This window comes from Delphinapterus leucas, chromosome 14 (genome assembly GCF_059928025.1).
Source record: "Delphinapterus leucas isolate spDelLeu-1000000601 "Yukka" chromosome 14, BTC_Dleu_Yukka2, whole genome shotgun sequence".
Lineage (NCBI taxonomy): Eukaryota > Metazoa > Chordata > Mammalia > Artiodactyla > Monodontidae > Delphinapterus > Delphinapterus leucas.
Genome location: NC_143142.1, coordinates 23,947,614 through 23,970,707, shown reverse-complemented (window position 1 = coordinate 23,970,707; position 23,094 = coordinate 23,947,614). Strand labels below are relative to the sequence as shown.

Genomic DNA, 23,094 nt, shown 5'->3' with positions numbered 1-23,094 from the left:
GACCTGAAACCATGAAATTCCTAGAAGAAAATATAGGAAAAAAGCTCCTTCACATAAGTCTTAGCAATGATTTTTTTGGATATGACACCTAAAGCACAAGCAACAAAATAAAAAATAAACAAGTGGGACTACAGCAAACCAAAAGACTTATGCACAGCAAAAGACGCAGCCAACAAAGTGACAATGACAACCTACAAAATGGGAAAAAAATATTTGCAACCCATATAACTGATAAGGAATTAATATCCAAAATATATGAAGAACTCATATAACCCAATAGCAAAAAACACCCAAATAATCCAATTTAAAAGTGGGCAAAGGACCTAAACAGACATTTTTCCAAAGGAGATATACAAATGGCCAACAGGTACATGAAAAGATGCTCAATACTACTAGTCATTAGGAAAATATAAATCAAAATCACAATGAGATCAAAATCACCGCACACCTGTTAAAATGGCCATTGTCAAAAAGACAAAATAGAATTATAATGTGCACCTAAATTTATATAATGTTATAAACCAATTTTACCTCAATTAAAAAAAGGAAAAGTAGGAAATTAGGTCTCCAAAAAATAAGACATAAAAAAGAAAAAAAAAAGACAAGAGAGAACAAACGCTGGTGAGGATATGGAGAAAAGGGAACCTTGTGGACTGTTGGTAGGATTGTAAATTGGTATAGCCACCAAGGAAAACAGTATGCAGGATCTTTAAAAAATTAAAAATAGAACTACCAGACAATCCAGCAATCCCACTTCTGGGAATATATCCAAAGGAAACAAAAACACTAACTTGAAAAGATATCTGCACCACCATGTTCACAGCAACATTATTTACAATAGCCACGACAGGGAAACAACCTAAGTGTCCAAAGGTGGATGAATGGGTAAAGTTGTGGTATCTATATACAATGGAATTTACTCAGTCATTAAAAAATGAGGAAACCCCATAAAAACATATACATTAAAAAAAAAGAGGGGGCTTCCCTGGTGGCACAGTGGTTGAGAGTCCGCCTGCCGATGCAGGGGACACGGGTTCGTGCCCAGGTTCGGGAGGATCCCACATGCCGCGGAGTGGCTGGGCCCGTGAGCCATGGCCGCTGAGCCTGTGCGTCCAAAGCCTGTGCTCCGGAACGGGAGAGGCCACAACAGTGAGAGGCCCACGTACCGCAAAAAAAAAAAAGAGGAAACCCTGCCATTTGCGACAACATGGATGGGCCTTGAGAGCATTAGGCTAAGTGAAATATATCAGACAGAGAAAGACAAATACTATATGATCTTACTTATATGTGGAATCTTAAAAAAAAACAAAACAAAAAACTCAGAAAAAGATCAGATTTGTGGTTACCAGAGGCCGGGTGGGTTGGGGGAGGCAGTCAAAAGGTACAAACTTCCAGTTATGAGACAAAGAGGTTCTAGGGATGTAATGTACAACATGATGACTATAGTTACCACTGCTGTATGATATATATGAAAGTTGTTAAGACAGTAAATCCTAGAAGTTCTCATTACAAGGAGAAAATTTTTTTCTTTTTTTTCCCCCTTTTCTTTTTTTTTTTGCAGTACGCGGGCCCCTCACCGTTGCGGCCTCTCCCGCTGCGGAGCACAGGCTCCGGATGCGCAGGCTCAGCAGCCATGGCTCACGGGCCCAGCCACTCCGTGGCACGTGGGATCCTCCCGGACCGGGGCACGAACCCGTGTCCCCTGCATCGGCAGGCGGACTCCCAACCACTGTGCCACCAGGGAAGCCCTCCCCTTTTCTTTTTATTGTATCTATATGAGATGATAAACATTAGCTAAACTTATTGTGGTAATCATTTCATAATATGTAAGTCAAACCTTTATTCTGTACACCTGAAACTCATACAGTAATTAATATATGTCAATTATATCTCAATAAAACCAGAAAAAAATTTCTATCCTTCTGACCAGAAACATGCCAACAAGTAATTATTTGATAACGTGTATCAGTAAAATTAAAGTAATGTAACATGAAATCCTACCTATAGTGACAGTCAGCTCGAACACGGAGTTTCCACTCTCGATGGGAAACCCACCACTCTTCTTTCCATTCTTCAAAGACCTTCTGCAGAATTCTTTGCTCATAGTAAAACCTAGGGCAATGAAAAAAAAAAACCAGAGAGACATAACTGACAATGTTGGAGCTGATATCTATTCCCAAATCACCGTTTCATATGGCCATTGCTTTCTCATAGAAAAGTGTGGTTCATTATTTGATAACACCAAAATAGATTAAAAATAGACATATTCAACTTTTTCAGATCAAAACGTTAGAACTACTTAAACTAGAAATGAGGCTAAAAAATTTTATACTCTAGATCTTACCAATTAAAGAGGTGAAAGTAAAAAAATCTGACTTTTCAAATACCATAAGTGAGTTGAGAATTAACATTCTCAATTTTTTTCATTCACCAGACTAAAAAATATATTTGATTAGTAAAAGATAGTAGCTACACTTCTCATTTACATACCCAGGAGATTAAAAGTTATAAAATAAGCAAATGCCTAATGGTATTCCTAGGACTTAACAGAATATATTAGTTTAACTGAAATCTGACTAGGGGAGTTATAACAAGAGCAAAAGAGAAGAGAGAATAAGAAGGGAAAAAGTTATTAAGAAAGAAAGCAGCAGGGCAGTGAGACTGTGCTGATGCTAACAGGCATGGTCAAGAAGACTGGTAACTCAGGAACTCTGGCCTATCAGTCACTCCAAATTTCTTTTCATGGTTCTGTAGGTTACTAACATGTCCTTCATCCTCACCCACTCACAGGTTTTAAAAAACTGGCTGGCAAAAATATACATAGAGAAATTCACCTCCCAATGTTTATTGCAGCACTATTTACAACAGCCAAGACATGGGACTTCCTGGTGGTCCAGTGGGTAGGGCTCCATGCTCCCAATGCAGGGGGCCTAGGTTTGATCCCTGGTTGGGGAATTAGATTCCACATGCTGCAACTAAAAGCCTGCATGCCGCAACAAAGATCCAGCATGCCGCAACTAAGACCCTTCGCAGCCTCAATAAATATTTTAAAAAACAAAAAAAGCAATAGCCAAGACATGGAAGTAACCTAAATGTCCAATGACAGATGAATGGATTAAGAAGGTGTGGTACATAAATATACAATGGAATATAACTCAGCCATAAAAAAGAATGAAATAATGCCATTTGTAGCAACATGGATGGACCTGGAGATTACCATACTAAGTGAAGTAAGTCAGACAGAGAAAGACAAATAGCATATGATATCACTCATACGCAGAATCTACAAAAAAAAAAAAAAAAAAGATACAAATGAACTTATCTATAAACAGAAACAGGCTCACAGACTCAGAGAATGAACTTATGGTTACCAGGGGGGAAGGCTGGGGGAGAAGAACAAACTGGGAATTTGGGATTGACTGCTATATTTAAAATAGATAACCAGGGCTCCCCTGGTGGCGCAGTGGTTAAGAATCCGCCTGCCGGGCTTCCCTGGTGGCGCAGTGGTTGAGAGTCCATCTGCCGATGCAGGGGACATGGGTTCGTGCCCCGGTCCAGGAAGATCCCACATGCCATGGAGCAGCTAGGCCTGTGAGCCATGGCCGCTGAGCCTGTGCGTCCGGAGCCTGTGCTCCGCAACAGGAGAGACCACGACAGTGAGAGGCCCGCGTACTGCAGAAAACAAAAAAACAAACAAACAAGAGATGCCAACCAATTTTTGATGACAGAAAGCAGGTAGGCGAGTGGCAACTGAATCAACAGGTGAAAGAAGGCGGAGAACTAAGTGTCGGTGGGAGGAGAGTCAAGAGGCAAGGGGCTGGTGGCATGAACCCCAGAAAGGCATGGGAACAAGAGGTATCAGGAAGCGGGGAGCCCTGGGTGGAAATGAAAACACAGGATTGTTTGGAAGCCTGTGCGTAAGAAGCAGTTAGGCCCTTGGATCCCATTATTCACCCGGGCAGAGACTCAGGCTTATCTCTGGAGAGGCTGAACCTGAGGGGCACTGGACTCTCCAACACCAGGCACAGCTCGGGAGACAGTCCTAAACCGAGAGTCTACATACCGAACAGTGAGACCCACATTCCCTCTCCTCTGCTTGCCGCCAAGCTTATAACCACCGCCCCCCGCCTCCGCCCCAATCTACCCCAGAAGGAGTTTGGAGGACTCCTCTCCTCTGGGGAAAACTGATCAACCTAAGGGAAAAGGACTTCAGATACTGACAGATGGAGTTCCCCCAATGAAACTATCTGGTCTCTGCCTCAAAAGCCTAAAGGGAAACCCTCAGCTTACAAGTCCCTATGCATACATTGAATGGGTATATAAGCTTCTAATATTAACTCTTAAATATGAGCAGACAATAAAAGGATCTCTTGACATTTGAGGAAAGACTACAACATGAGACAGTGAACAAAAGCACACAGAAAAAAGGAGCTTAGAAGAAACAGAGCAGTCAAAAACCTTAGAAATAAATCATTACATTAACCTCAAAAAAATTATGAGCCTCCAGGATGCTATTTTTTTTAAAAAAGGACTATTCAGAGAACAAAAAAGAGCTCTTGGAAATTAAAACTATGATGGCAGAAATGAAAAAGAAAAGATCCATAGATAGGTAAAACAAAAAGGTGACTAGCCTATAGGCCACAGTAAGGACTCTGGCTTTTACTGTAAGCAGGATGGGAAGCTGCCCGAGGTCTGAGCTGAAGAGTGACGTGACTGGATTACTCAGACTGCCTGTGTGAAGAGACTGACTAAGGACAAGGCTCGGAGCAGGAGACCAGTGAGGAGGCTCCTGGAGTCATTCAGGGGAGACACGATGGCCTGGACCAGGGTGGTAGCAACTGGAGGTACTGAGAAGAGCTTGGAGTCTGAATCTATTTTGAAGGTTGAATCAATGTAATTTTGGCATTTGGCATTGCAATCGGGGAGTGAGGGAATAAGATACCAAGGATGACTCCTAGGTTTCTGACCCGAGTCCCTGGAAGGATGGGAGCTTCCTTTACTGGAGAGAGGAACACTCAGCAGGGAGGTCAGTGGGGAATGTCTAGACTTTGGTTATGAACAAACTGAGTTGTGACGTCTATTGGGCGCAGAGTGGAATGTCACGTGTGTAGCAGTCCAGGAAGAGGTCTGGGCTGGGTGTGTACCTTTGGGAATCATGGGATGAGGTTGACATGGTTGGGAGGTAGACAGAGAGGCAGTGCAAGGACTGGGGGTGGGATACTTAGATGAGGAGGAACCAACCAAAGAGAGTTAGAGGGGACAAAGAGGTGGAAGGGAAACAGAGAGGATGGTAACCTTGACGCTGGGAGAAGAAATGGCTCCTTGAAGAAGGGAATGATGGGCTGTCTAATGCTTCTTGGTAAGTCAAGTGAGAGGAAATTTAAGAGTTCACCACTGATTTTAGCAAATGTAGTGACCTTACAAAAGCAAAAGCAATTTTGGTGGCATGATGGAATCAAAAGCCTCGTAGGATGGACTTGAGACTACAAAAAGAGGTGCTGGAGAGGTTGGGGATGGCCAGGAAATGTAGAGGGAAGCAAAGAGATGGAGAGCTAGCTGCAGAAGGAAGTAGCATCAAAGAGACTTTTTTTCTTTCAGGATAGGAAAATAATAGCATTGTATGCTGGTACAAATGATCCAGTAAAGAGGGAAAAATTGATACAGAAGAGACAGAAAAAAAACTGCTAGTGTGATGGCCTGGAGTAGGCACAAGGGGAATGCAACACAAAAGGATTTTGCCACAGATGCCACAGTTGGGAAAGCAGGTCATATGGCAATAGATGCTGGCGGTCAGTAGACTAAGTGATGATCTCTTCTGTTACTTCTATTTTCTCAAGAAAATAGGAAGCAAAGCCTTAACCAAGAATGACGAAAAATACTGATAAATTAAATACTATATATGGACGTGACTGTTTTATCTACTTCCCAAATTAGCCAAGTAATTTTGTTCAGATCTTCTCTTCAGAAAAAGAGGTGATACTTCCTATTTAAGACTGCCTTACATATGGACACATACTGTATGTATTATTTTTGCCCTATTAATTCAGTGGTCATTTTGGTTCCATTTATTAATGATAAAACAACTCCAGTTTATAGAAGTTAAAACATTCTCCAAGCACATAAAGGTATTATTCTGAAGTTTCTGGTATGATATCATTCCCCTCTAACATTCCTAAAAGTGAGAAATAAATAATTCAGTATGGAAAAAGACCAAAAAGAAAAAAAAAAAAGCAAAGATCAATATGCCCAACTTTACCCAAAGTAACAAATAACCCACTTGATTTAAAAAGGGATTGCAAGTTGAAACTGACCACCCCATCACAAATTGCAAAGTCAGTGAAAACATAGTATCAGAATTACCATTCTGGTAGATACTTAGAGAAAAAATATTCTCACTCTCTCATTTTACAATTTGAGAAACTGAGGCCTAGAGCCATAACTTAACCCCAGATCAAACCATTATCTAGGGTCTAGGTAAGAACCAAAATTCAGGTCTCCTAAAATCCAGTCCAGTATTCTTTCCTGCCACCATTCAAGAGCAAAGAAAGGAAAAAGAGTACAATGTGAATGCTCTAACACAGTGAGGCAGACATCAGTCGTAGATACCCGACACCCACCGCCAAGCCTCTGCTTCCTCACCAGCATCCACTAGGAAGGCTGGAAAGGTTTCTCTCCCAGCCTCTTCAGAAGCTAAAGATGGCCAGTGACATAGCTCTGGCCAATGAGGCAGAAGCAGCTGAGGGTTTCTAGGAAAGTTTTGCCTTCCTGATAGAGACAGGTCCAGCTGACACCACCCTTCCTCCCCCTTCCTGTGTAAAGCTAGAACAGTCATCTTGCAACTATACAGTGTCATCTCTAAGGACAAAGGGCCAGTATACTAAGGACGGTAAACTGGAAAGGATCTAAAAGCCTGAGTCTCTGATGATATCACTAAACAGCTGAACCAATACCAACCTCCAAACTGAGAAAAAGCAAATCCCGATTTGTTTAAGCCATCGTCAGAATTTCTCTTACTTTGAATCAAATGCATTTCTAACATAATCAGCGTTTCCCGAGTACTTGGAATACAAATAGATATTATTTGAAAAGAGGTTTCCAGTTAAATATGAGTCAAATATGAGTTTAACAAAATCAAGCAGGAAAAGGATTTGGGGAAGAGAGTGAAGGTAGCAACATAGTTTTTCAGTCTCTGAATCCCTACAAAGCACACAGAGCAACCATGTAGCAAAACCAAAAACTCATGTATCTATTACAACAAAACTAGGTGACAAGGTATTCCTACAACCCCAAAATGCAAGCAGGTGAGGACAAATCACCCAGAGTCAAAAGACCACCATGGTATTAACATTTGTACAGAAGAAAGAAGGAGCGATGAAGGTGGTATCTGAGCAACCTGAGAAGGAGAACCTGAATCAGCTAATAAGTAGTCACTAGAAAGTGCAGAGGCCCAACTTGAGACCAGAAGCTGAAACTGAGAGGAGTTTTGTTCTCTCCAAAACCAGGGCTCATGTAAGAGCTGAAGCTGCTGGAGCAGTATGGCTCCAACAGTCTCAAAACCGACCTGACCTCAAAAACAGACAGGGCTTCATACTGAGGAGGAACTGCTGGGAGCAGAATAGAAACTGAGCAGGAGAAGGACAAGGAGACAGGAGGACAAGGAGGACAAGAAGGACAAGCAGGATCAGACCAAGCGTGGTAGGGGAACAAGCCAGGATACCCCATAGAGCAAGCTGCCACATCTGTGAACACCACGACAGAGAAAGAAGAGAGAGCTCTGTGAAATTAGGAAAGCTTAACTAAACCTCACTTCACTTTAAAAGTTCAGAAAAATTAATATATAAAAGTGAGCAACAGAAAAGTAAATGAAGTAAAATCCTATACAAAGTTACTGTAGGGCTTCCCTGGTGGCGCAGTGGTTGAGAGTCCGCCTGCCGATGCAGGGGACGCGGGTTCATGCCGCGGAGCAGCTGGGCCCGTGAGCCACGGCCGCTGAGCCTGTGCGTCCGGAGCCTGTGCTCCGCAGCGGGAGAGGCCACGGCAGTGAGAGGCCCACGTACCACAAAAAAAAAAAAAAAAAAAAAAAAAGAAAAGGAGAATAACAGGCCTATGGACAAAAAAATTATGCCAGAAAGATGTGCCCACAAAACAGGAAAATAAAAACAAAACCCAAGAAAACCCTGTAACCTATCTCAAAATGAACTAAGACTTTAAGAAAATAAACCCACACCCAGGCCTACCATATTAAATCTTTGAATAATAGGTCTTCAAAAGAGCAACAATCAGATCAACATCTTACAAATGGAAGTCATAGGACAATGGAATATCTTCAAAATGCTGGCGGAAAAAACTGGCAATGTAGACTAATATACCCAGTGAAATATCTTTCAAAACTGAAAGCGAAATAAAAACAATTTTAGACAAAATCTGAGAGGATTCACCACAAGCAGACCTACTGTAAAGGAAACGTTCAGGAACATTTAAATGATAGAAAATCATCACAGATGGAAACCTGGAGATACAGGAAGAGACAAAGAAGAACAAAAAGTGTAAACACATGAATAAATATAAATGAATCCTGGCTGTGTAAAATGAGAGTAATAATGTTCTGGAGATTTTAAAATATAAACTGAATTAAGGGAATTCCCTGGCAGTCCAGTGGTTAAGATTCGGCGCTTTCACTGCTGTGGCCTGGATTCGATCCCTGGTTGGGGAACTAAGATCCTGTAAGCTGCATGGCCCAGCCAAAAAAAAAAATTTTAATTTAATTTAAAAAAACAAAAAATAAACAATTAAAATACCCTACGATAAGGGCATATAAGTGGGGACAGCGACAGGAGAGTTAAAGTGTTCGAAGGACCCTGCCTTGTTTGGGAAGAGGGCAAAAAGAAACAATTAACATTAGACCCCAGTAAGTTAAACAAACATATTATATTTGTTATGGCAGTCAGTAAAAGAAGGATAGAAGAGTATATAATTTCTAAGCTAACAGGGAGGAAGATAAATAAAATACTCAATTGAGTAAAAAAAAGAAAAACAAGAGTCTTCCGATAATGGCAAACTATGTTACTCCGATCAGTTCTCCCACTGAGAACAAGAAAAGACAAAAAAAAAATTATTGAAGGCACGAACAGCTACCAAGGCAGTAAAGAAGGGCAGGGCCAAGGTCCAGGGAAAGAAGGAAAAGCAGAGGTAGACTATGCCTCATCCCTGCAGCTGCAATGGGCTGTGGCCACATTGGGAGCCTCACTGGTAAAGACACACGAAAAAGATGGGAAGAGCAAGGCCCTCCACAAGGTATACCAAGAAAAAATTTCAGAAAACACACACAGGACAAATTTGCTTGAGAAACCTTGAATCAAGAGACCTTGATGTTCCAGATCAGGAAAGCCATACTGTCAGAAAAATGAAACAGTAAAGGGTATAGTAAGTGGAGAAGTGAAGGGTGAGAACCCATAACATTTCAGTTTTTAAAAAACACTTACACTTTCAATGGCTGTCAGTTCTCTGAAACATTCCCTACACTGCCCCTTCTTTCTCTCCATCCCTCTGGCTTCCTGCACAGTGTCCCTGACCCCTTGTGATCCACTTAGGGCGCTGCAGCTAAAGCAATGTTAACCAAAACCCACAGCAGCAGGTGGCAGCCTAGAAAAAGTGAAGCTACCGGGCAGAGGGACTTTCACTTGACTCAGTTTCACTCTTCTTGCCAATGCCAACTTTTTCCCCAGGTTCTGCCCTAGACCAAGTCAATCTGCCAGTCTCGCCAGGAACCTGAAAGAGCTCATTTACTTCTCCTGGGCAAACATTCATTCAAACTAATATGTGTTAAGTTACCATTATATGATATACCTCCTGGAGGCTGGGGAGGAGCAGGGAAGGAATGCAACACATGCCATAGTAAAGGTTATATATGGGCTTAATACAAAACAAAATCCTAGAATGAACTCAACAGAAGTCCAGTGTTCTGAACTAATACTACCTGGCTTTAGAGGGAAATACTCTTCCAAAAGTCATTCGAATCCACAAATACAAGAACTTTCTGGCCATGCATCTGAAAGAAATGACATACACATTTTAAAACTCCATTTAGTTTATATCATCAATTTTCTGGAAAGGAGACAGAAACTTTAAGGTCCCAGGAAGTGGGATACTAGTATGAGTCAAAAGGTGAATCATATATAGATAATATTGCATCAAACAGAGCACAGGATGGGACAGATTTATAAAGCTAACATCAAGCAGATTAGTTTTTAAAAATACTTTCAGGGCTTCCCTGGTGGCGCAGTGGTTGAGAGTCCGCCTGCCGATGCAGGGGACACGGGTTCATGCCCCGGTCCGGGAAGATCCCACATGCCGCGGAGCGGCTGGGCCCGTGAGCCATGGCCGCTGGGCCTGCGCGTCCAGAGCCTGTGCTCCACAACGGGAGAGGCCACAACAGTGAGAGGCACGCGTACCGCAAAAAAAGAAAAAAACAAAACAAAACAAAAAAACTTTCAATATAAAGTATTTTGTTGATGAAGATTTCAGAGATGAGGAAAAGGAAGTACATGCTAGTGCTTTTGCTCGTATTATTCTTCCTGCCTAAAACACCTGGCAAATGCCCACTTACCCACCAAGGCTCATCTTCAATGCTCACTCCTACATGAAGCCTTCCTGGACCTTCCCCAACCAAACAGAGCAAGTAGCTTGGTACTCTCAGACCCCGGCTCCAACCCCTAGTGTAACATTATGACACCAAATCCCAGGAAGCAGCTCGCAGGGTGCCTGTTGTTCCCTCTGCACTGTGAGCCCCTGAGAGCAGGGACCATGGCTCACAGTATCCCCAGCTAGCACAGTGCCTGGGAACACACAGAAAAAGTTGGCTTGTCTTGGCCAGTTGATCTCCAGGTTCAGCTTGGAATGCTCTTCCTCCTGCCCTTTACCTGGCTTTCTTATATTATCCTTCAGGGCTTGGCTAAACTCCACCTCCTCCAGGAAGTCACTGCTGGCTACGCTGGCATGGCTGTTCTTGCCAGGTGGCCTATGGCACCACATCCTCCCTTCTCACAGCACTTACCACACTTCGCTGTTGTGGCTTGTTTAACAGTCTGCCAAGCCTATCTGATTTTACGCTTTCATGAGGTCTTGGACCAGGAATGTCTTATTCACCTTGTACGCTCAGCATCTAGCATAACACCTGGCTGGGTAGGCACCTGATAAATTTTTGCTGAATGAGTAAAAGGATACCTTTCAAAGACCTAATCAAGAGTAGCAGGGCTTCCCTGGTGGCGCAGTGGTTGAGAGTCCGCCTGCCGATGCAGGGGACACGAGTTCATGCCCTGGTCCAGGAAGATCCCACATGCCGCGGAGCGGCTAGGCCCATGAGCCATGGTCGCTGAGCCTGTGCGTCCGGAGCCTGTGCTCCGCAACGGGAGAGGCCACAACAGTGAGAGGCCCGCGTACCGCAAAAAAAAAAAAAAAAAAGGAGTAGCAGAAAATGATCATTTTCTTGGACTATGCTTAGACTTCTGGAAGACTCTTTATAGCTTATACATTGTGGGGCACAACTGGAGACCATGAATGAAAACACTCAATGACAGATTTTACATCAGCAGATTCCTAAATATTTTGAACATTCTGCCATGAAGAACAAACAGTCAGCAAGGTCTCCAATTAACTGAGATAAGAGAATAAGAATCATCCCCTCATTTTAACCAACAAGGGAGAACAATGGAAAAGTCACTGAGACAGGGGAGGGGACCCCTTGCAAGCTCACCTGATGCGCAGTTCTCTTAGCCGGCCCCTTCGGGTCCAGGCATATGAGGGATGATACTGTACAGGGTGCCTGGCCCTAGGTATCTCACTCCAGATCCCAGAAAAGGCAGACTTCTTTTTGGACATTATCTTTGGAGAATAAGGTTTCTTAACTGCACCATCCCTTGAAGGCCTTAAATTTGAGGAGTAAGGAAGAAAGGAGAGAATCAAATTATCTCCGCATGTGATGCAAATACTTTTTAACATACAAGTGAAATTAAACAGATAAGCTCATTGAGACGGAATGATAATAACTCCCCTTCAAGGACAATAAGCAGCCCAATCTCTGACAGAAATACCCACCCTATCTGGAGGTGGGTACTGCTGGCTCAGCTCTAAGCAGGAGCTATAGAGCTGGAGGGTACCTTGGAGTCATTAGTCCTAACACACTCTTTTTTAATGTGTCATTTAATGGGAATCATTTACAAATTGGAAACAGATTCCTTTACGTAAAAAACTAGGAATGATTTTCAGATTGTGACAACTGTAACAATACACAACTACACACTTTTACTAAACACTAAACTTATGACTTTTAATCCCATTCCAGAAACATTAAGAGATCATCTTATTGGTATGAACTCAAGATTTTTAAAATATGTATGTCAGAGATCTGCCTGCAGGAAATACCTAGAGGCAACAACATCCCATCAGCAATAAGCAAACCGATGGCTCAAATATTGTTTCTAAAATACCGCTGCCAACTAGTATTCCAAGTAATGGGCTCTAGGAAAGCCGTCTCTAAAAAAAATAAAATAAAACAAAACCAAATAAAATAAAATACCATTGCCAACTAAGAGGAAGCAGCAGTCCTTGGAAATATAGCTGACTTTCAGGTCTGAGACAAGGAAAATACAAGATGAACCTGGAATATCTTAATGGGTCAAAAAGTAAAGAAATGATCAAAGAATGACAGGGGCGTATGAAAAGGACACAGGAGCCAGCTTGAAAGGGCTCCCACTGGCCAAATCTGGGACAATTTCAGCAGTAATAGATTAAAACCCACCAAATAAAATACGAATCCACAAAATACTGATATAAGTAAATAAATACATGAGGGAGAATGGAAATCTCTACTTTGCAGTAGAATGCAATTAATAAACTTTTAAGAACCATCACAGTAGCAACTGATTCAGACAAGAGTCATCAACGGATGTAAAAACAAGTGGGTGCTAGTTTGATGAGAAACAGGCTATTAATGTAATTTCAAAATATCTTGCCACAAGATACTTATTCATTTCTTTATAGTGGAGAAACCTGGCAGACATCATCTTAACCAAGTGATAAAAGTGAACATCGGGCTTCCCTGGTGGTGCAGTGGTTAAGAATCCGCCTGCCAGTGCAGGGGACATGGGTTCGAGCTCTGGTCTGGGAAGATACCACATGCTGCTGAGCCACTAAGCCCGTGTGCCACAACTACTGAGCCTGCACTCTAGAGCCTGCGAGCCACAACTACTGAGTCCACGTGCCACAACTACTGAAGCCCGCATGCCTAGAGCCCATGCTCCGCAACAAGAGAGGCCACCACAGTGAGAAGCCTGCGCACCACAAAGAAGAGTAGCCCCGGGATTCCCTGGTGGCTCAGGGGTTAAGAATCCGCCTGCCAATGAAGGGGACACAGGTTTGAGCCCTGGTCCAGGAAGACCCCACATGCTGCAGAGCAACTAAGCCTGTGCGCCACAACTACTGAGCCTGCGAGCCACAACTACTGAAGCCCGTGTGCCTAAAGCCCATGCTCCGCAACAAGAGAAGCCACCGCAATGAGAAGCCGGCATACCACAACAAAGGGTAGGCCCCGCTCGCCGCAATTAGAGAAAGCCCGCACACAGCAACGAAGACCCAACACAGCCAAAAATAAATTAAAAAAAAAAAAGTTAACATCAATGGTAATGGGACCAAATATCCTGGTACTGATGCACTGAGGACACAGCATCACTTCTGCAAAATTCCTGCCAAAAATGCACAACCTGAGTTCAATCATGAAGAAACACTGAACAAACCCAAACTGAGAAATATGCATAAAAGGTAAGTGATCTGAAGTCTTCAAAAATGCTTAGGTCATGGAAGATAAGGAAATACTGAGAAATATTTCCAAATTAAAGGGGACTACGAGTACAAAATGAACAAAAAGGAAAGTTTTTCTTACATTTCGTTGTTTTCTTTTTGCTGTAAGTAACATTTTTGGGACAACTGGCTTCAACTTACTCTCAAGTGGTCCAGGGGAGGGGGGAAATATAGATATAGTTGATTCTCGTTATTTGCGGTAAGTTCTATAAAGTCCATAAACACTGAGTTAGTGAATATACTGAAGCACTGTCCCTAAGGGAAAATACATGGTTAGGTTCCTGCCAGCCTTCAAAAACATTCTCATCAACTAATCAATACAGAACCTTGTGGGCTTCCCTGGTGGCGCAGTGGTTGAGAGTCCGCCTGCCGATGCAGGGGACACGGGTTCATGCCCTGGTCCGGGAAGATCCCACATGCCGCAGAGCGGCTGGGCCCGTGAGCCATGGCCACTGAGCCTGCGCGTCCAGAGCCTGTGCTCCACAACGGGAGAGGCCACAACAGTGAGAGGCCCGCGTACTGAAAAAAAACAAAACAAAAAAAACAAAACAGAACCTTGTTTTATGTGTACTTCTGTTTAAAGACACCTTATTTAATACATATAGTGAATCATTAAATTGAACTCACAGCCAACAGCCCTATAACTCATGCCTGAACAAAGCTCACCTAACATACACTTTCTTCATAAGGTACATCACAGCGTTCCTGCACTTAAGAACACTAGACAGAACTTCAGCACTACGCTTGGGGGCCACTTTAAACAGCAAAACTGTCAACAAAAAGCACAAAACTGTGAAAACATGGCACTACACAAACTGGGAAAAGGACCCTTGCTTAAAGTATGAGCTGAAACAAAAAGGCAGAACACTGCCTTGTTTGACCTCAGCTGGGAGCATGTGCATCAGTGAGTAAAATGTTTTGCCCCTCTGCACATGTCCACAAATGAAATGAAAATGCTGAGAGACAGACAGAGAGAGAGAGAAAAACAAACTGGCAGACAGACGAATGTGGTAAAATGTTAACAACAAGAGAATCTGGGAGAAGAAAGGTTCTTTGTCCTATTCTTGCAACTTTTCTCTAAATTTGAAATTATTTCAAAATAAAACTAACACAAATTTTAAAAATAAGACTTTCATCCCACTCATTTTAAAATAAAAATGAAAGAGGCTCTAAAAAGTTAAGAGCCTATGAAACAGCAAATTGAGGGAAGGTGTACTGGGACAGTGCCCTCTTGAAGCCCTGTTACATAATCAAATAGGTAGTCAGACTGGGAAGCCCATGCCTAAAAGTCATCCCTGCCCACTGCTCTCTCCTTTCATCAGACTCTGAGCTCCTCCTCACCAGCTACTGAATCAGGCAGCAGATGAACTGTTTACAGCTCTGGAAATTTAGAGACCATAAAGATACCAACATTGGTGTAAGTCAGGTGGCCCCAGAAGTCTAAGTTATTTTAACACCTAAAGGAAGAGATCACAAACTGAAACCACAGATTTGTCTATGTACATATGTGCCCGTTCCCCATTGGAAAACCTCATGATGATAGGGACCATTTTTATCTGCTAATATATACTGAGCCCCTAATATATTGCCAGGCACTCATAGTAGGTAGGCATATAAAATTTGTTAAATTGGTCTTCCCTGGTGGCACAGTGGTTAAGAATCCGCCTGCCAATGCAGGGGACACGGGTTAGAGCCCTGGTTCGGGAAGATCCCACATGCCGCGGAGCAACTAAGCCTGTGCGCCACAACTACTGAGCCTGCGCTCGAGAGCCCGTGAGCCATAACTACTAAGCCCGCGTGCCACAACTACTGAAGCCTGCATGCCTAGAGCCCGTGCTCCACAACAAGAGAAGCCACCACAATGAGAAGCCCGCGCACCGCAACAAAGAGTAGCCCCCACTCGCCGCAACTAGAGAAAGTCCGTGTGCAGCAGTGAGGACACAACGCGGCCAAAAATAAAATAAAATAAAAATATATAAATATTTTAAAAATTGTTAAATTATGGAACAGAGGAAAGGCAGAATGATGGAAAGAAATATGAAACAGAAGGCACTTCAAAAACAATATCGGAATCCAAAAATCATGAAGAATGGGGGAGGAGAATAAAAACATAGGAATATAATTTTTTTTAATGTCAACGGGAAGACTGATTAGCCAAGAAATACAGAAAAATGGAAGTGAGGAGAAAGACAGAATTTGAAAATGTTCATCCAAAAGTAACAAGGGGGAAAGACGGTAACTCTAATTTGAGGGACTTCCCTTGGTGGTCCAGTGGGTAAGACTCCACGCTCCCGATGCAGGGGGCCCAGGTTTGATCCCTGGTCAGAAAACTAGATCCTGCATGCATGCTTCAACTAAGAGTTCGCATGCCGCAACTAAGATCCCGCGTGCCGTGTCCCAGCACAGCCAAAATAAATAAATTAAAAAAACTAATTCGAAAAGATACATGTACCCCAATGTTCACAGCAGCACTATTTACAATAGTGAAGACATGGAAGCTACCTAAATGTCCATCGACAGATGAATGGATAGACAAGATGTGTATATTCCATATACACAAGGGAATATTACTCAGCCATAAAAAAGAATGAAATAATGCCATCTGCAGCAACATGGATGGACCTAGAGATTATCACACGAAGTAAGTCAGACAAAGACAAATTTTCATGTAATACACATATATGGAACTTAAAAAATGATACAAATGAACTTACAAAACAGAGACAGACTCACAGATATAGAAAACTTACAGTTACCAAGTGAAAGTGGGGGAGGGATAAATTAGGAGTTTGAGATTAACAGATACACACTACTATATATAAAATAAACAAGGACCTGCTGTATAGCACAGGGAACTACATTCAATGTCTTATAATATCCTACAACGGAAAAGAATCTGAAATATATATATATGTATGACTGAATCACTTTGCTGTACACCTGAAACTAACACAACATTGTAAATCAACTGTACTTCAATTTTTGAAAAATTAAGAAAAATCAGAAAAACAAAAAAGTGCCAAGGGGAAGGCATGCACTGACCAATTCATTTAACTGTTTACTTGGCAGGTGTATCCTGTAATGTTTGTTTATTCAATCAGTATCAAGGACCTACTATACACCCAGCAACACAGCAAGGCCAGGGGCTATGAAGACAAATATGTATTCAATGTGTTTCTCATGTCTTACAATGAGAAAATAAGACATTGATAGCTTACAGCAAGCATAGGACACTGACACACACCCAATATCTATAGAAGACAGTTTCTCAAGAGCTTATGGTGTATTGAGATGACAATGAGAATACCAATCGTTAAATGCTAAGAAAAAGGTAAATTTAGGGTGTTATGGGAATGTACACACTGGGTGGGAATAGGGTAGTCAGAAGAGGCTTCCTGGAGATCATATTAGAGTTGAGTTTGGAAATATGAGTAGAAATTAGCTGGGAGTAGGGAACTGGAAAGAGTTGGGTGGGAATACTCGGCACATGCAGTGTAGAAGGAAAGTTCACGGAGAGTCAAGGAACTCCAAGGAGTCCTATAGGACTCACAACAGGGGATCTCAGATTGCTTTACGGCAGAATACCTAGGGAATTCATTCCCTTCTCAAGGCTCCCCAACCTAAAGCCGCAGAGTATTTGAGGAAACAGAGCTTCATTTTAAGGCCATGGTTAATTTGCTTCAGAAGATAAAGTAAGGCAGGCCTGACGAGTACTCTGTGGATCATTGGTAAACACTGTCAGGGTGTTGATTCAGCTTTCAAGGATGGACCCCTCTTCTGTGGGATCAGCAGGGGTAGGACCTCAGCAGCTGTGCTGGGAGCTCCATGTCCCACTTGATTAGAGCAGCAGGAGAAATCTGACTCACGCTGGATGAACCAGATTAATTCTCCCAGGACTGAATTTTAAGCTGAGACACAGTCTGAACAGGAGGTGGGGGGTGAAGCACAAAGATGGCACTGCTCAGGAGGAAGGGTCCAAACACTGCTGAATAGGTCTCTCCAGCTACCTGGCTTCCACCTTGTCCAAGACCTAATCGATTCTATAAAAAACTTCTGTATGTTAGTTAGGATCCCAGGTTTCAAGCAATAGGAACCCAACTCAGATTAGCTGCTGTTAGTATAACAACAGGAGCCCTTCAGCAAGATTGATAACCTTTTAGCTAAAACCAAGAAAAAAGAGAGAAAAGACACAGATCACCAAAAGTAGGAATGAAAGAAAGGACATTATCATTGACCCTTCATAAATTAAAAGAATTATAAAGGAATACTATGAACTTTATGCCAACAAATTAGACAACTTAGAGAAAATGAACACATTCCCAGAAAAACACAAATCACAAAAACTGACTAGAGAATAGAAACTCTGAATAGATCTATAACAAGAAATTGAATTAGTAACTAAAAATTTTCCTAAAAACAAAAGTCCAGATCCTGATAGCTTCACTGATGAGTTCTATCAGACATTTAAAAAATAAATGATGGGGACTTCCCTGGTGGTGCAGTGGTTAAGAATCTGTGGGAGGGAGGGAGACGCAAGAGGGAAGAGATATGGGAACATATGTATATGTATAACTAACTGATTCACTTTGTTATAAAGCAGAAACTAACACACCACTGTGAAGCAATTATACCCCAATAAAGATGTTTAAAAAATTAATTAATTAATTAATTAAATGATACCAGTACTCTATAAACTCTTCCAGAAACAAAAGTGGTCAGAACACTTCTAGAATCATTCTTTTAGGCCAGTATCACACCCGGATGCCAAAAGCAGACAAAGATATGACACACACACAAAATATAGACCAATATCCCTTGTGGCTATAAACACAGAAATGATCAAAAAATATTAGCAAACCAAATCCAACATACAAAAACCATATAACAAATACTATGACCAAGTTGGATTTATCCTAGGAATACAAAGCTAGTTTAACATCTGAAAATCGATTAATGTAATACACCTTACTAATAGAAAAAAGGACAAAAACCACATGATCATTTCAATAGATGCCAAATAAATATTTGACAAAACCCAACACCAGTCATGATAAAAACTCTCAAGGGTCCCAAAAGAAAACAGATGACACACTAAACACAGGATAATTTGAGGATGGCATATTAACAAAGGTATGGGTGTAGACGAACCACTAGGGAAAGTGCAGGAACCTCAAGCTGGTGAAAGCGAAGGCGGTACCACCTCTAGGCCCAAAGGGATAAAAGAGAATAATCACTAGAATCCAGGAGAGTCATACAAAGTCTGCTACCTTATGAGGTACCGTGGGCTTCAGCAGAGGGACACAGCCAACCCAAGGCATCTTGCAAGGAGGGAGCCAAGGGGATAAATAGTCTGGCCTCACTCTCCTCTCTCCCTCCTCACTATCTCCTGCCAGAGCACCTCTTTGGCCAAATCCAATGGGAAGCACTGGATACACGAGTGGAGATTAGATCTGGATGGTTATATTGAAGACAGCCAGCACAAAGAGGTAATTCCCTAGCTCACGTACTTCAGAAGAATTCTGAACCAGAGCCTCAAGGACTAGAACCGGTGTCTCAAATTGTTAGCTCTTCCTGCTTCTCTCAGTGTGCTGACCTGCGTAACTCCTACAGTATAGGGTCCCCTATTGCCTATGCAGGGTGGAGACTGAAACAGCTGCCACAGCAACCCATTAGGTAGGTTTCTCTCTCTCTCTCTTTAATGCCTGACTCGGCCTTAGAGGAGAACTTCTGATTGGCCCCATGCAGTCACATGCACATCCCTGAACCAATCCCTCTTGGGGGGGGGGATACTCATGAAGGGCCAGCTGCAAGTCACAGGCCCGCCACTGTGAGTCTGAGGTTTGTTAGTAAACTGCAGTCTCCTTCTTGTAAACTCCCTCCTTTTTCCTAGGCGAGCCATAGTTGGGAGTCTCCTATTTGGAATCAAAAGAACCTTAAAGCAGGCTGAAAGCAATCACAATCAAAAGTAGGAGAAAGATATACTAGCTAGCCTCGATGTTATAACTTCTCGGGAAAATCATCCTTATTTCAGCTCAAAGTCAAAATTTCAATGACAGATATCTCCACACACTCAAAATGGATTTTGACTGTAACATAAAGTATGAAATGTGCATTATACGCTATACTCTAGATGAGAAACCCAAAATACCAACAAAAAACTGTTACCCAAAATTCCTATCTCACTACCCATGATTTAGGAAAAAACTACTTTTAAAAAATTTATTATTTTCACACACAAAATATTTACAGGCTTTTATATGGGCCATAGTTTCAGTTATCTTTTTTGTCAAGTCCCATCACTCACCTGGAATCAACCTTCCTCTCCATTCTCCGCTTAATCCCTTTTTGATGAAAATTCAACCAGTGGCTTGATACACACTTCTCAGTGAGCAGATTCTTCATGAATCAAAAAGTCTTTTATCTTCCTCTTCTAACTATAAGAAAAAGTAGAATGAGAGTAATTTACCTGAAGCCTCTAAGGAGCCACATTCCTCAACAGCTACACATCAGCTTCTAGTCTCCTGCACCTCCTTCTTAATTCAACAATAGATGAACATGGGAAGTCAATGATTTTTTTTTTTCTGGGCCTCACTGAGTGGTTTGCAGGATCTTGGTTCCCCGACCAGAAATCGAACCCTTGCCCTCAGCAGTGGAAGCGTGGGAGTCCTATCCACTGGACCTCCAAGGAATTCCTGGGAAGTTGCTGATTTAAAAACAAAATTTTTTAAAGTTATTTTCTAAGAAACAAAACTGAGAGGAGAGTGAGCCATACTAAAAAGGTTATGACTGACTCATCCATCCTGTTCAGGTGATGCTCCAAGACCTTCAACTTCCCTTCATAAGAACACCAGTAGAGGCCAAGATTTCCTATTCCCCCCCACTCCAAGATTAATATTTATGGTTGTCAATGTTATCTATAAGAATCTTCAGGCAGTTTTTGATCAGTGTACAGTTTTCATTTTCATTTAGTGATAAAGTCTACCAATAATATTCATTATGAACTTAATAAATAACATAGTTTTTATTTATTTCTTAGTACAAAGAATAGCAATGTTGTAGGTTGAATTGTGCCCCCCAGAAAGATATACTGAAGTTCTAACCCCTAGTACCTATGAATGTGACCTTGTTTGGAAACAGCCTTTGCAGATGTAATTATATGTAAGTTAGGATGAGGTCTTACTGGAATAGGGTGGACCCTTAATCCAATAATGATTCGTGTTTTTATAAAAAGAGGAGAAGAGACAGAGGGACAGATACACACAGAGAGGAGAATGCCATGTGAAGACACAGACACACAAGGAGAACAGCATATTAGGATGAAAGCTGAAACTGGAGTAATGGGTCTACAAGCCAAGGAACACCAAGGACTGTTGGCAACACCAGAAGCTAGAGAAAGGCACAGAACAGATCCTTCCCCAGAGCATTCAGAAAGAGGATGGCCCTGCCTACATCTTGATTCCAGATTTCCAGCCTCCAGAACTATCAGACAATAAATTTGTTGTTTTAAGCCTCCCAGTTTGTGGGTTTTGTTACGGCAACCTTTGGAAACTAACATTAAGTAGTAAAACAAAGGAGGAAAATTTAAGTATGTGGTGGAGGAAAGCTAACAAACACGTCCCGTGTTGAGTAACTGTGATGCATTCATGAGACATTAATTCTAAAAGAATGAAATTACCCTTTATAATCAGGTCACATATATCAATGACAATCAGACAAGAAATTAGCCAGAAAAGAGTTTATCCATACAAAATGAATAGTCCTTATTGAGCTCAAACCTATGTCCTAGTCTTTCCGGTACTACATTCCAAGTAACAAAAGTCACAATTAGTGACTATTTCTGTAAATAAATTAAACTGAAAGATGATTCAAATAGAGATTTTTTTGGTGTGAAATACTGCTGTAATAAATGGGTCACTGCCTTAGGTTTAATAATGATGCTATGGAATGTTTTCTGCAGTCAGACTCCTTTGACACTCTGTGCCAACATTCTAATTACTTTACATATCTGCCTTCCCTATTAGGATATAAATTCCAGGGACTTCCCTGTTGGCACAGTGGTAAGAATCCGCCTGCCAATGCAGGGGACATGGGTTCGAGCCCTGGTCCGGGAAGATATCACATGCCGCAGAGCAACTAAGTCCATGTGCCACAACTACCGAGCCTGTGCCCTAGAGCCCGCGAGCCACAACTACTGAGCCCACATGCCACAACTACTGAAGCCCACGCGCCTAGAGCCCATGCCCCACAACAGACAAGCCACTGCAATGAGAAGCCCGTGCACCACAACGTAGTCCCTGCTTGCTGCAACTAGAGAAACCCCATGTGCAGCAACGAAGACCCAATGCAAACAAAAATTTAAAAAAAAATTTTTAATAAAGAATATAAATTCCATGAAAACAGGAGCCATATCTGATCTCCTCATTACTGTATTTTCAGGACCTAAAACACTGTCTGGAAACTAACAGGTGAGATACATAAATACTGGAAAGATCAGGGCATAAGTTTGATCTCAGTAAGGATTTGTATGAATATGAACTTATGTCTGAGTTGGAATATACATAATGATAACCAAATATAAAAGACAGCCCAAGAAAAACAAAAATCATTAGGTGTGGACTCCAAGATAAACCTACAGACTGACCTCCTAAGATGACAGTAAAGGATAAAAGGGTATAAACCATAAGGTCCATGAGATGGGAGAAGAGATCACAGGAAATGAAAGGTTTCCACAAATTTTTGCAACAACTAGGAAGAAAATTAACTGGCCTAACAGATTTGAAGAAGCGAAAACCTACAGAGTGGGATACCAAAGAGAAGCAGGCCAATAGAATTCCCGAAGCGCTCAGAACTAGAAGGAACAAGGAAAGGCGCTCAGAACTGAAGCCACAGGCCACAAATGAGGGGACTGAATGTAAGTCTATTTGGTGAGCATTTGGGGCCCCTAGTCTCTTCCCCAACCCTGCTAGGTAGGGTATCCAGCTCCCTCCCCCCAGCCTCCATGCAGAATTCTGGCAGCTACACTTCTTGGCTCCCAATCAGAAGACTGGAAGAGTCTTCTCAAAAGTAGATAAGACTTAACAGACTTTGAAATAAAGACATCTGTGCCCCACCTCCATCAATGAAAAGGCAGGCTTGCCCCTAGAGAAAAGCGCACAAACTGACAAGCGGGCTCAGACACTGGAAGCTTCCGATTAACTTCTCAGTTGCTGATACTCAAGTATGAACGGACAGTCAAGAATC

General features: G+C 42.0%; 1 protein-coding gene across 6 annotated transcripts in view; it reads right to left on the bottom strand.

Annotated features, from left to right (window-relative positions):
- SFI1 (SFI1 centrin binding protein) overlaps window positions 1-23,094 on the bottom strand; it is an 81,407-nt gene that overhangs the window by 51,694 nt on the left and 6,619 nt on the right. For 4 of the 6 annotated variants that reach the window (XM_089894765.1, XM_022551095.3, XM_022551094.3 and 1 more), the window contains exons 2-5: window positions 20,159-20,288; window positions 11,753-11,923; window positions 9,977-10,048; window positions 2,002-2,112 (exon numbers count right to left, since the gene is read on the bottom strand). In XM_089894765.1, the coding sequence (XP_089750891.1) occupies window positions 2,002-2,112; window positions 9,977-10,048; window positions 11,753-11,923; window positions 20,159-20,256 (452 nt within the window). In that variant the 5' untranslated portion in view covers window positions 20,257-20,288. The remainder of the gene's footprint in view (window positions 1-2,001; window positions 2,113-9,976; window positions 10,049-11,752; window positions 11,924-20,158; window positions 20,289-23,094) is intronic. The other 2 variants (XM_022551102.3, XM_022551103.3) reach the window with 2 other exon arrangements.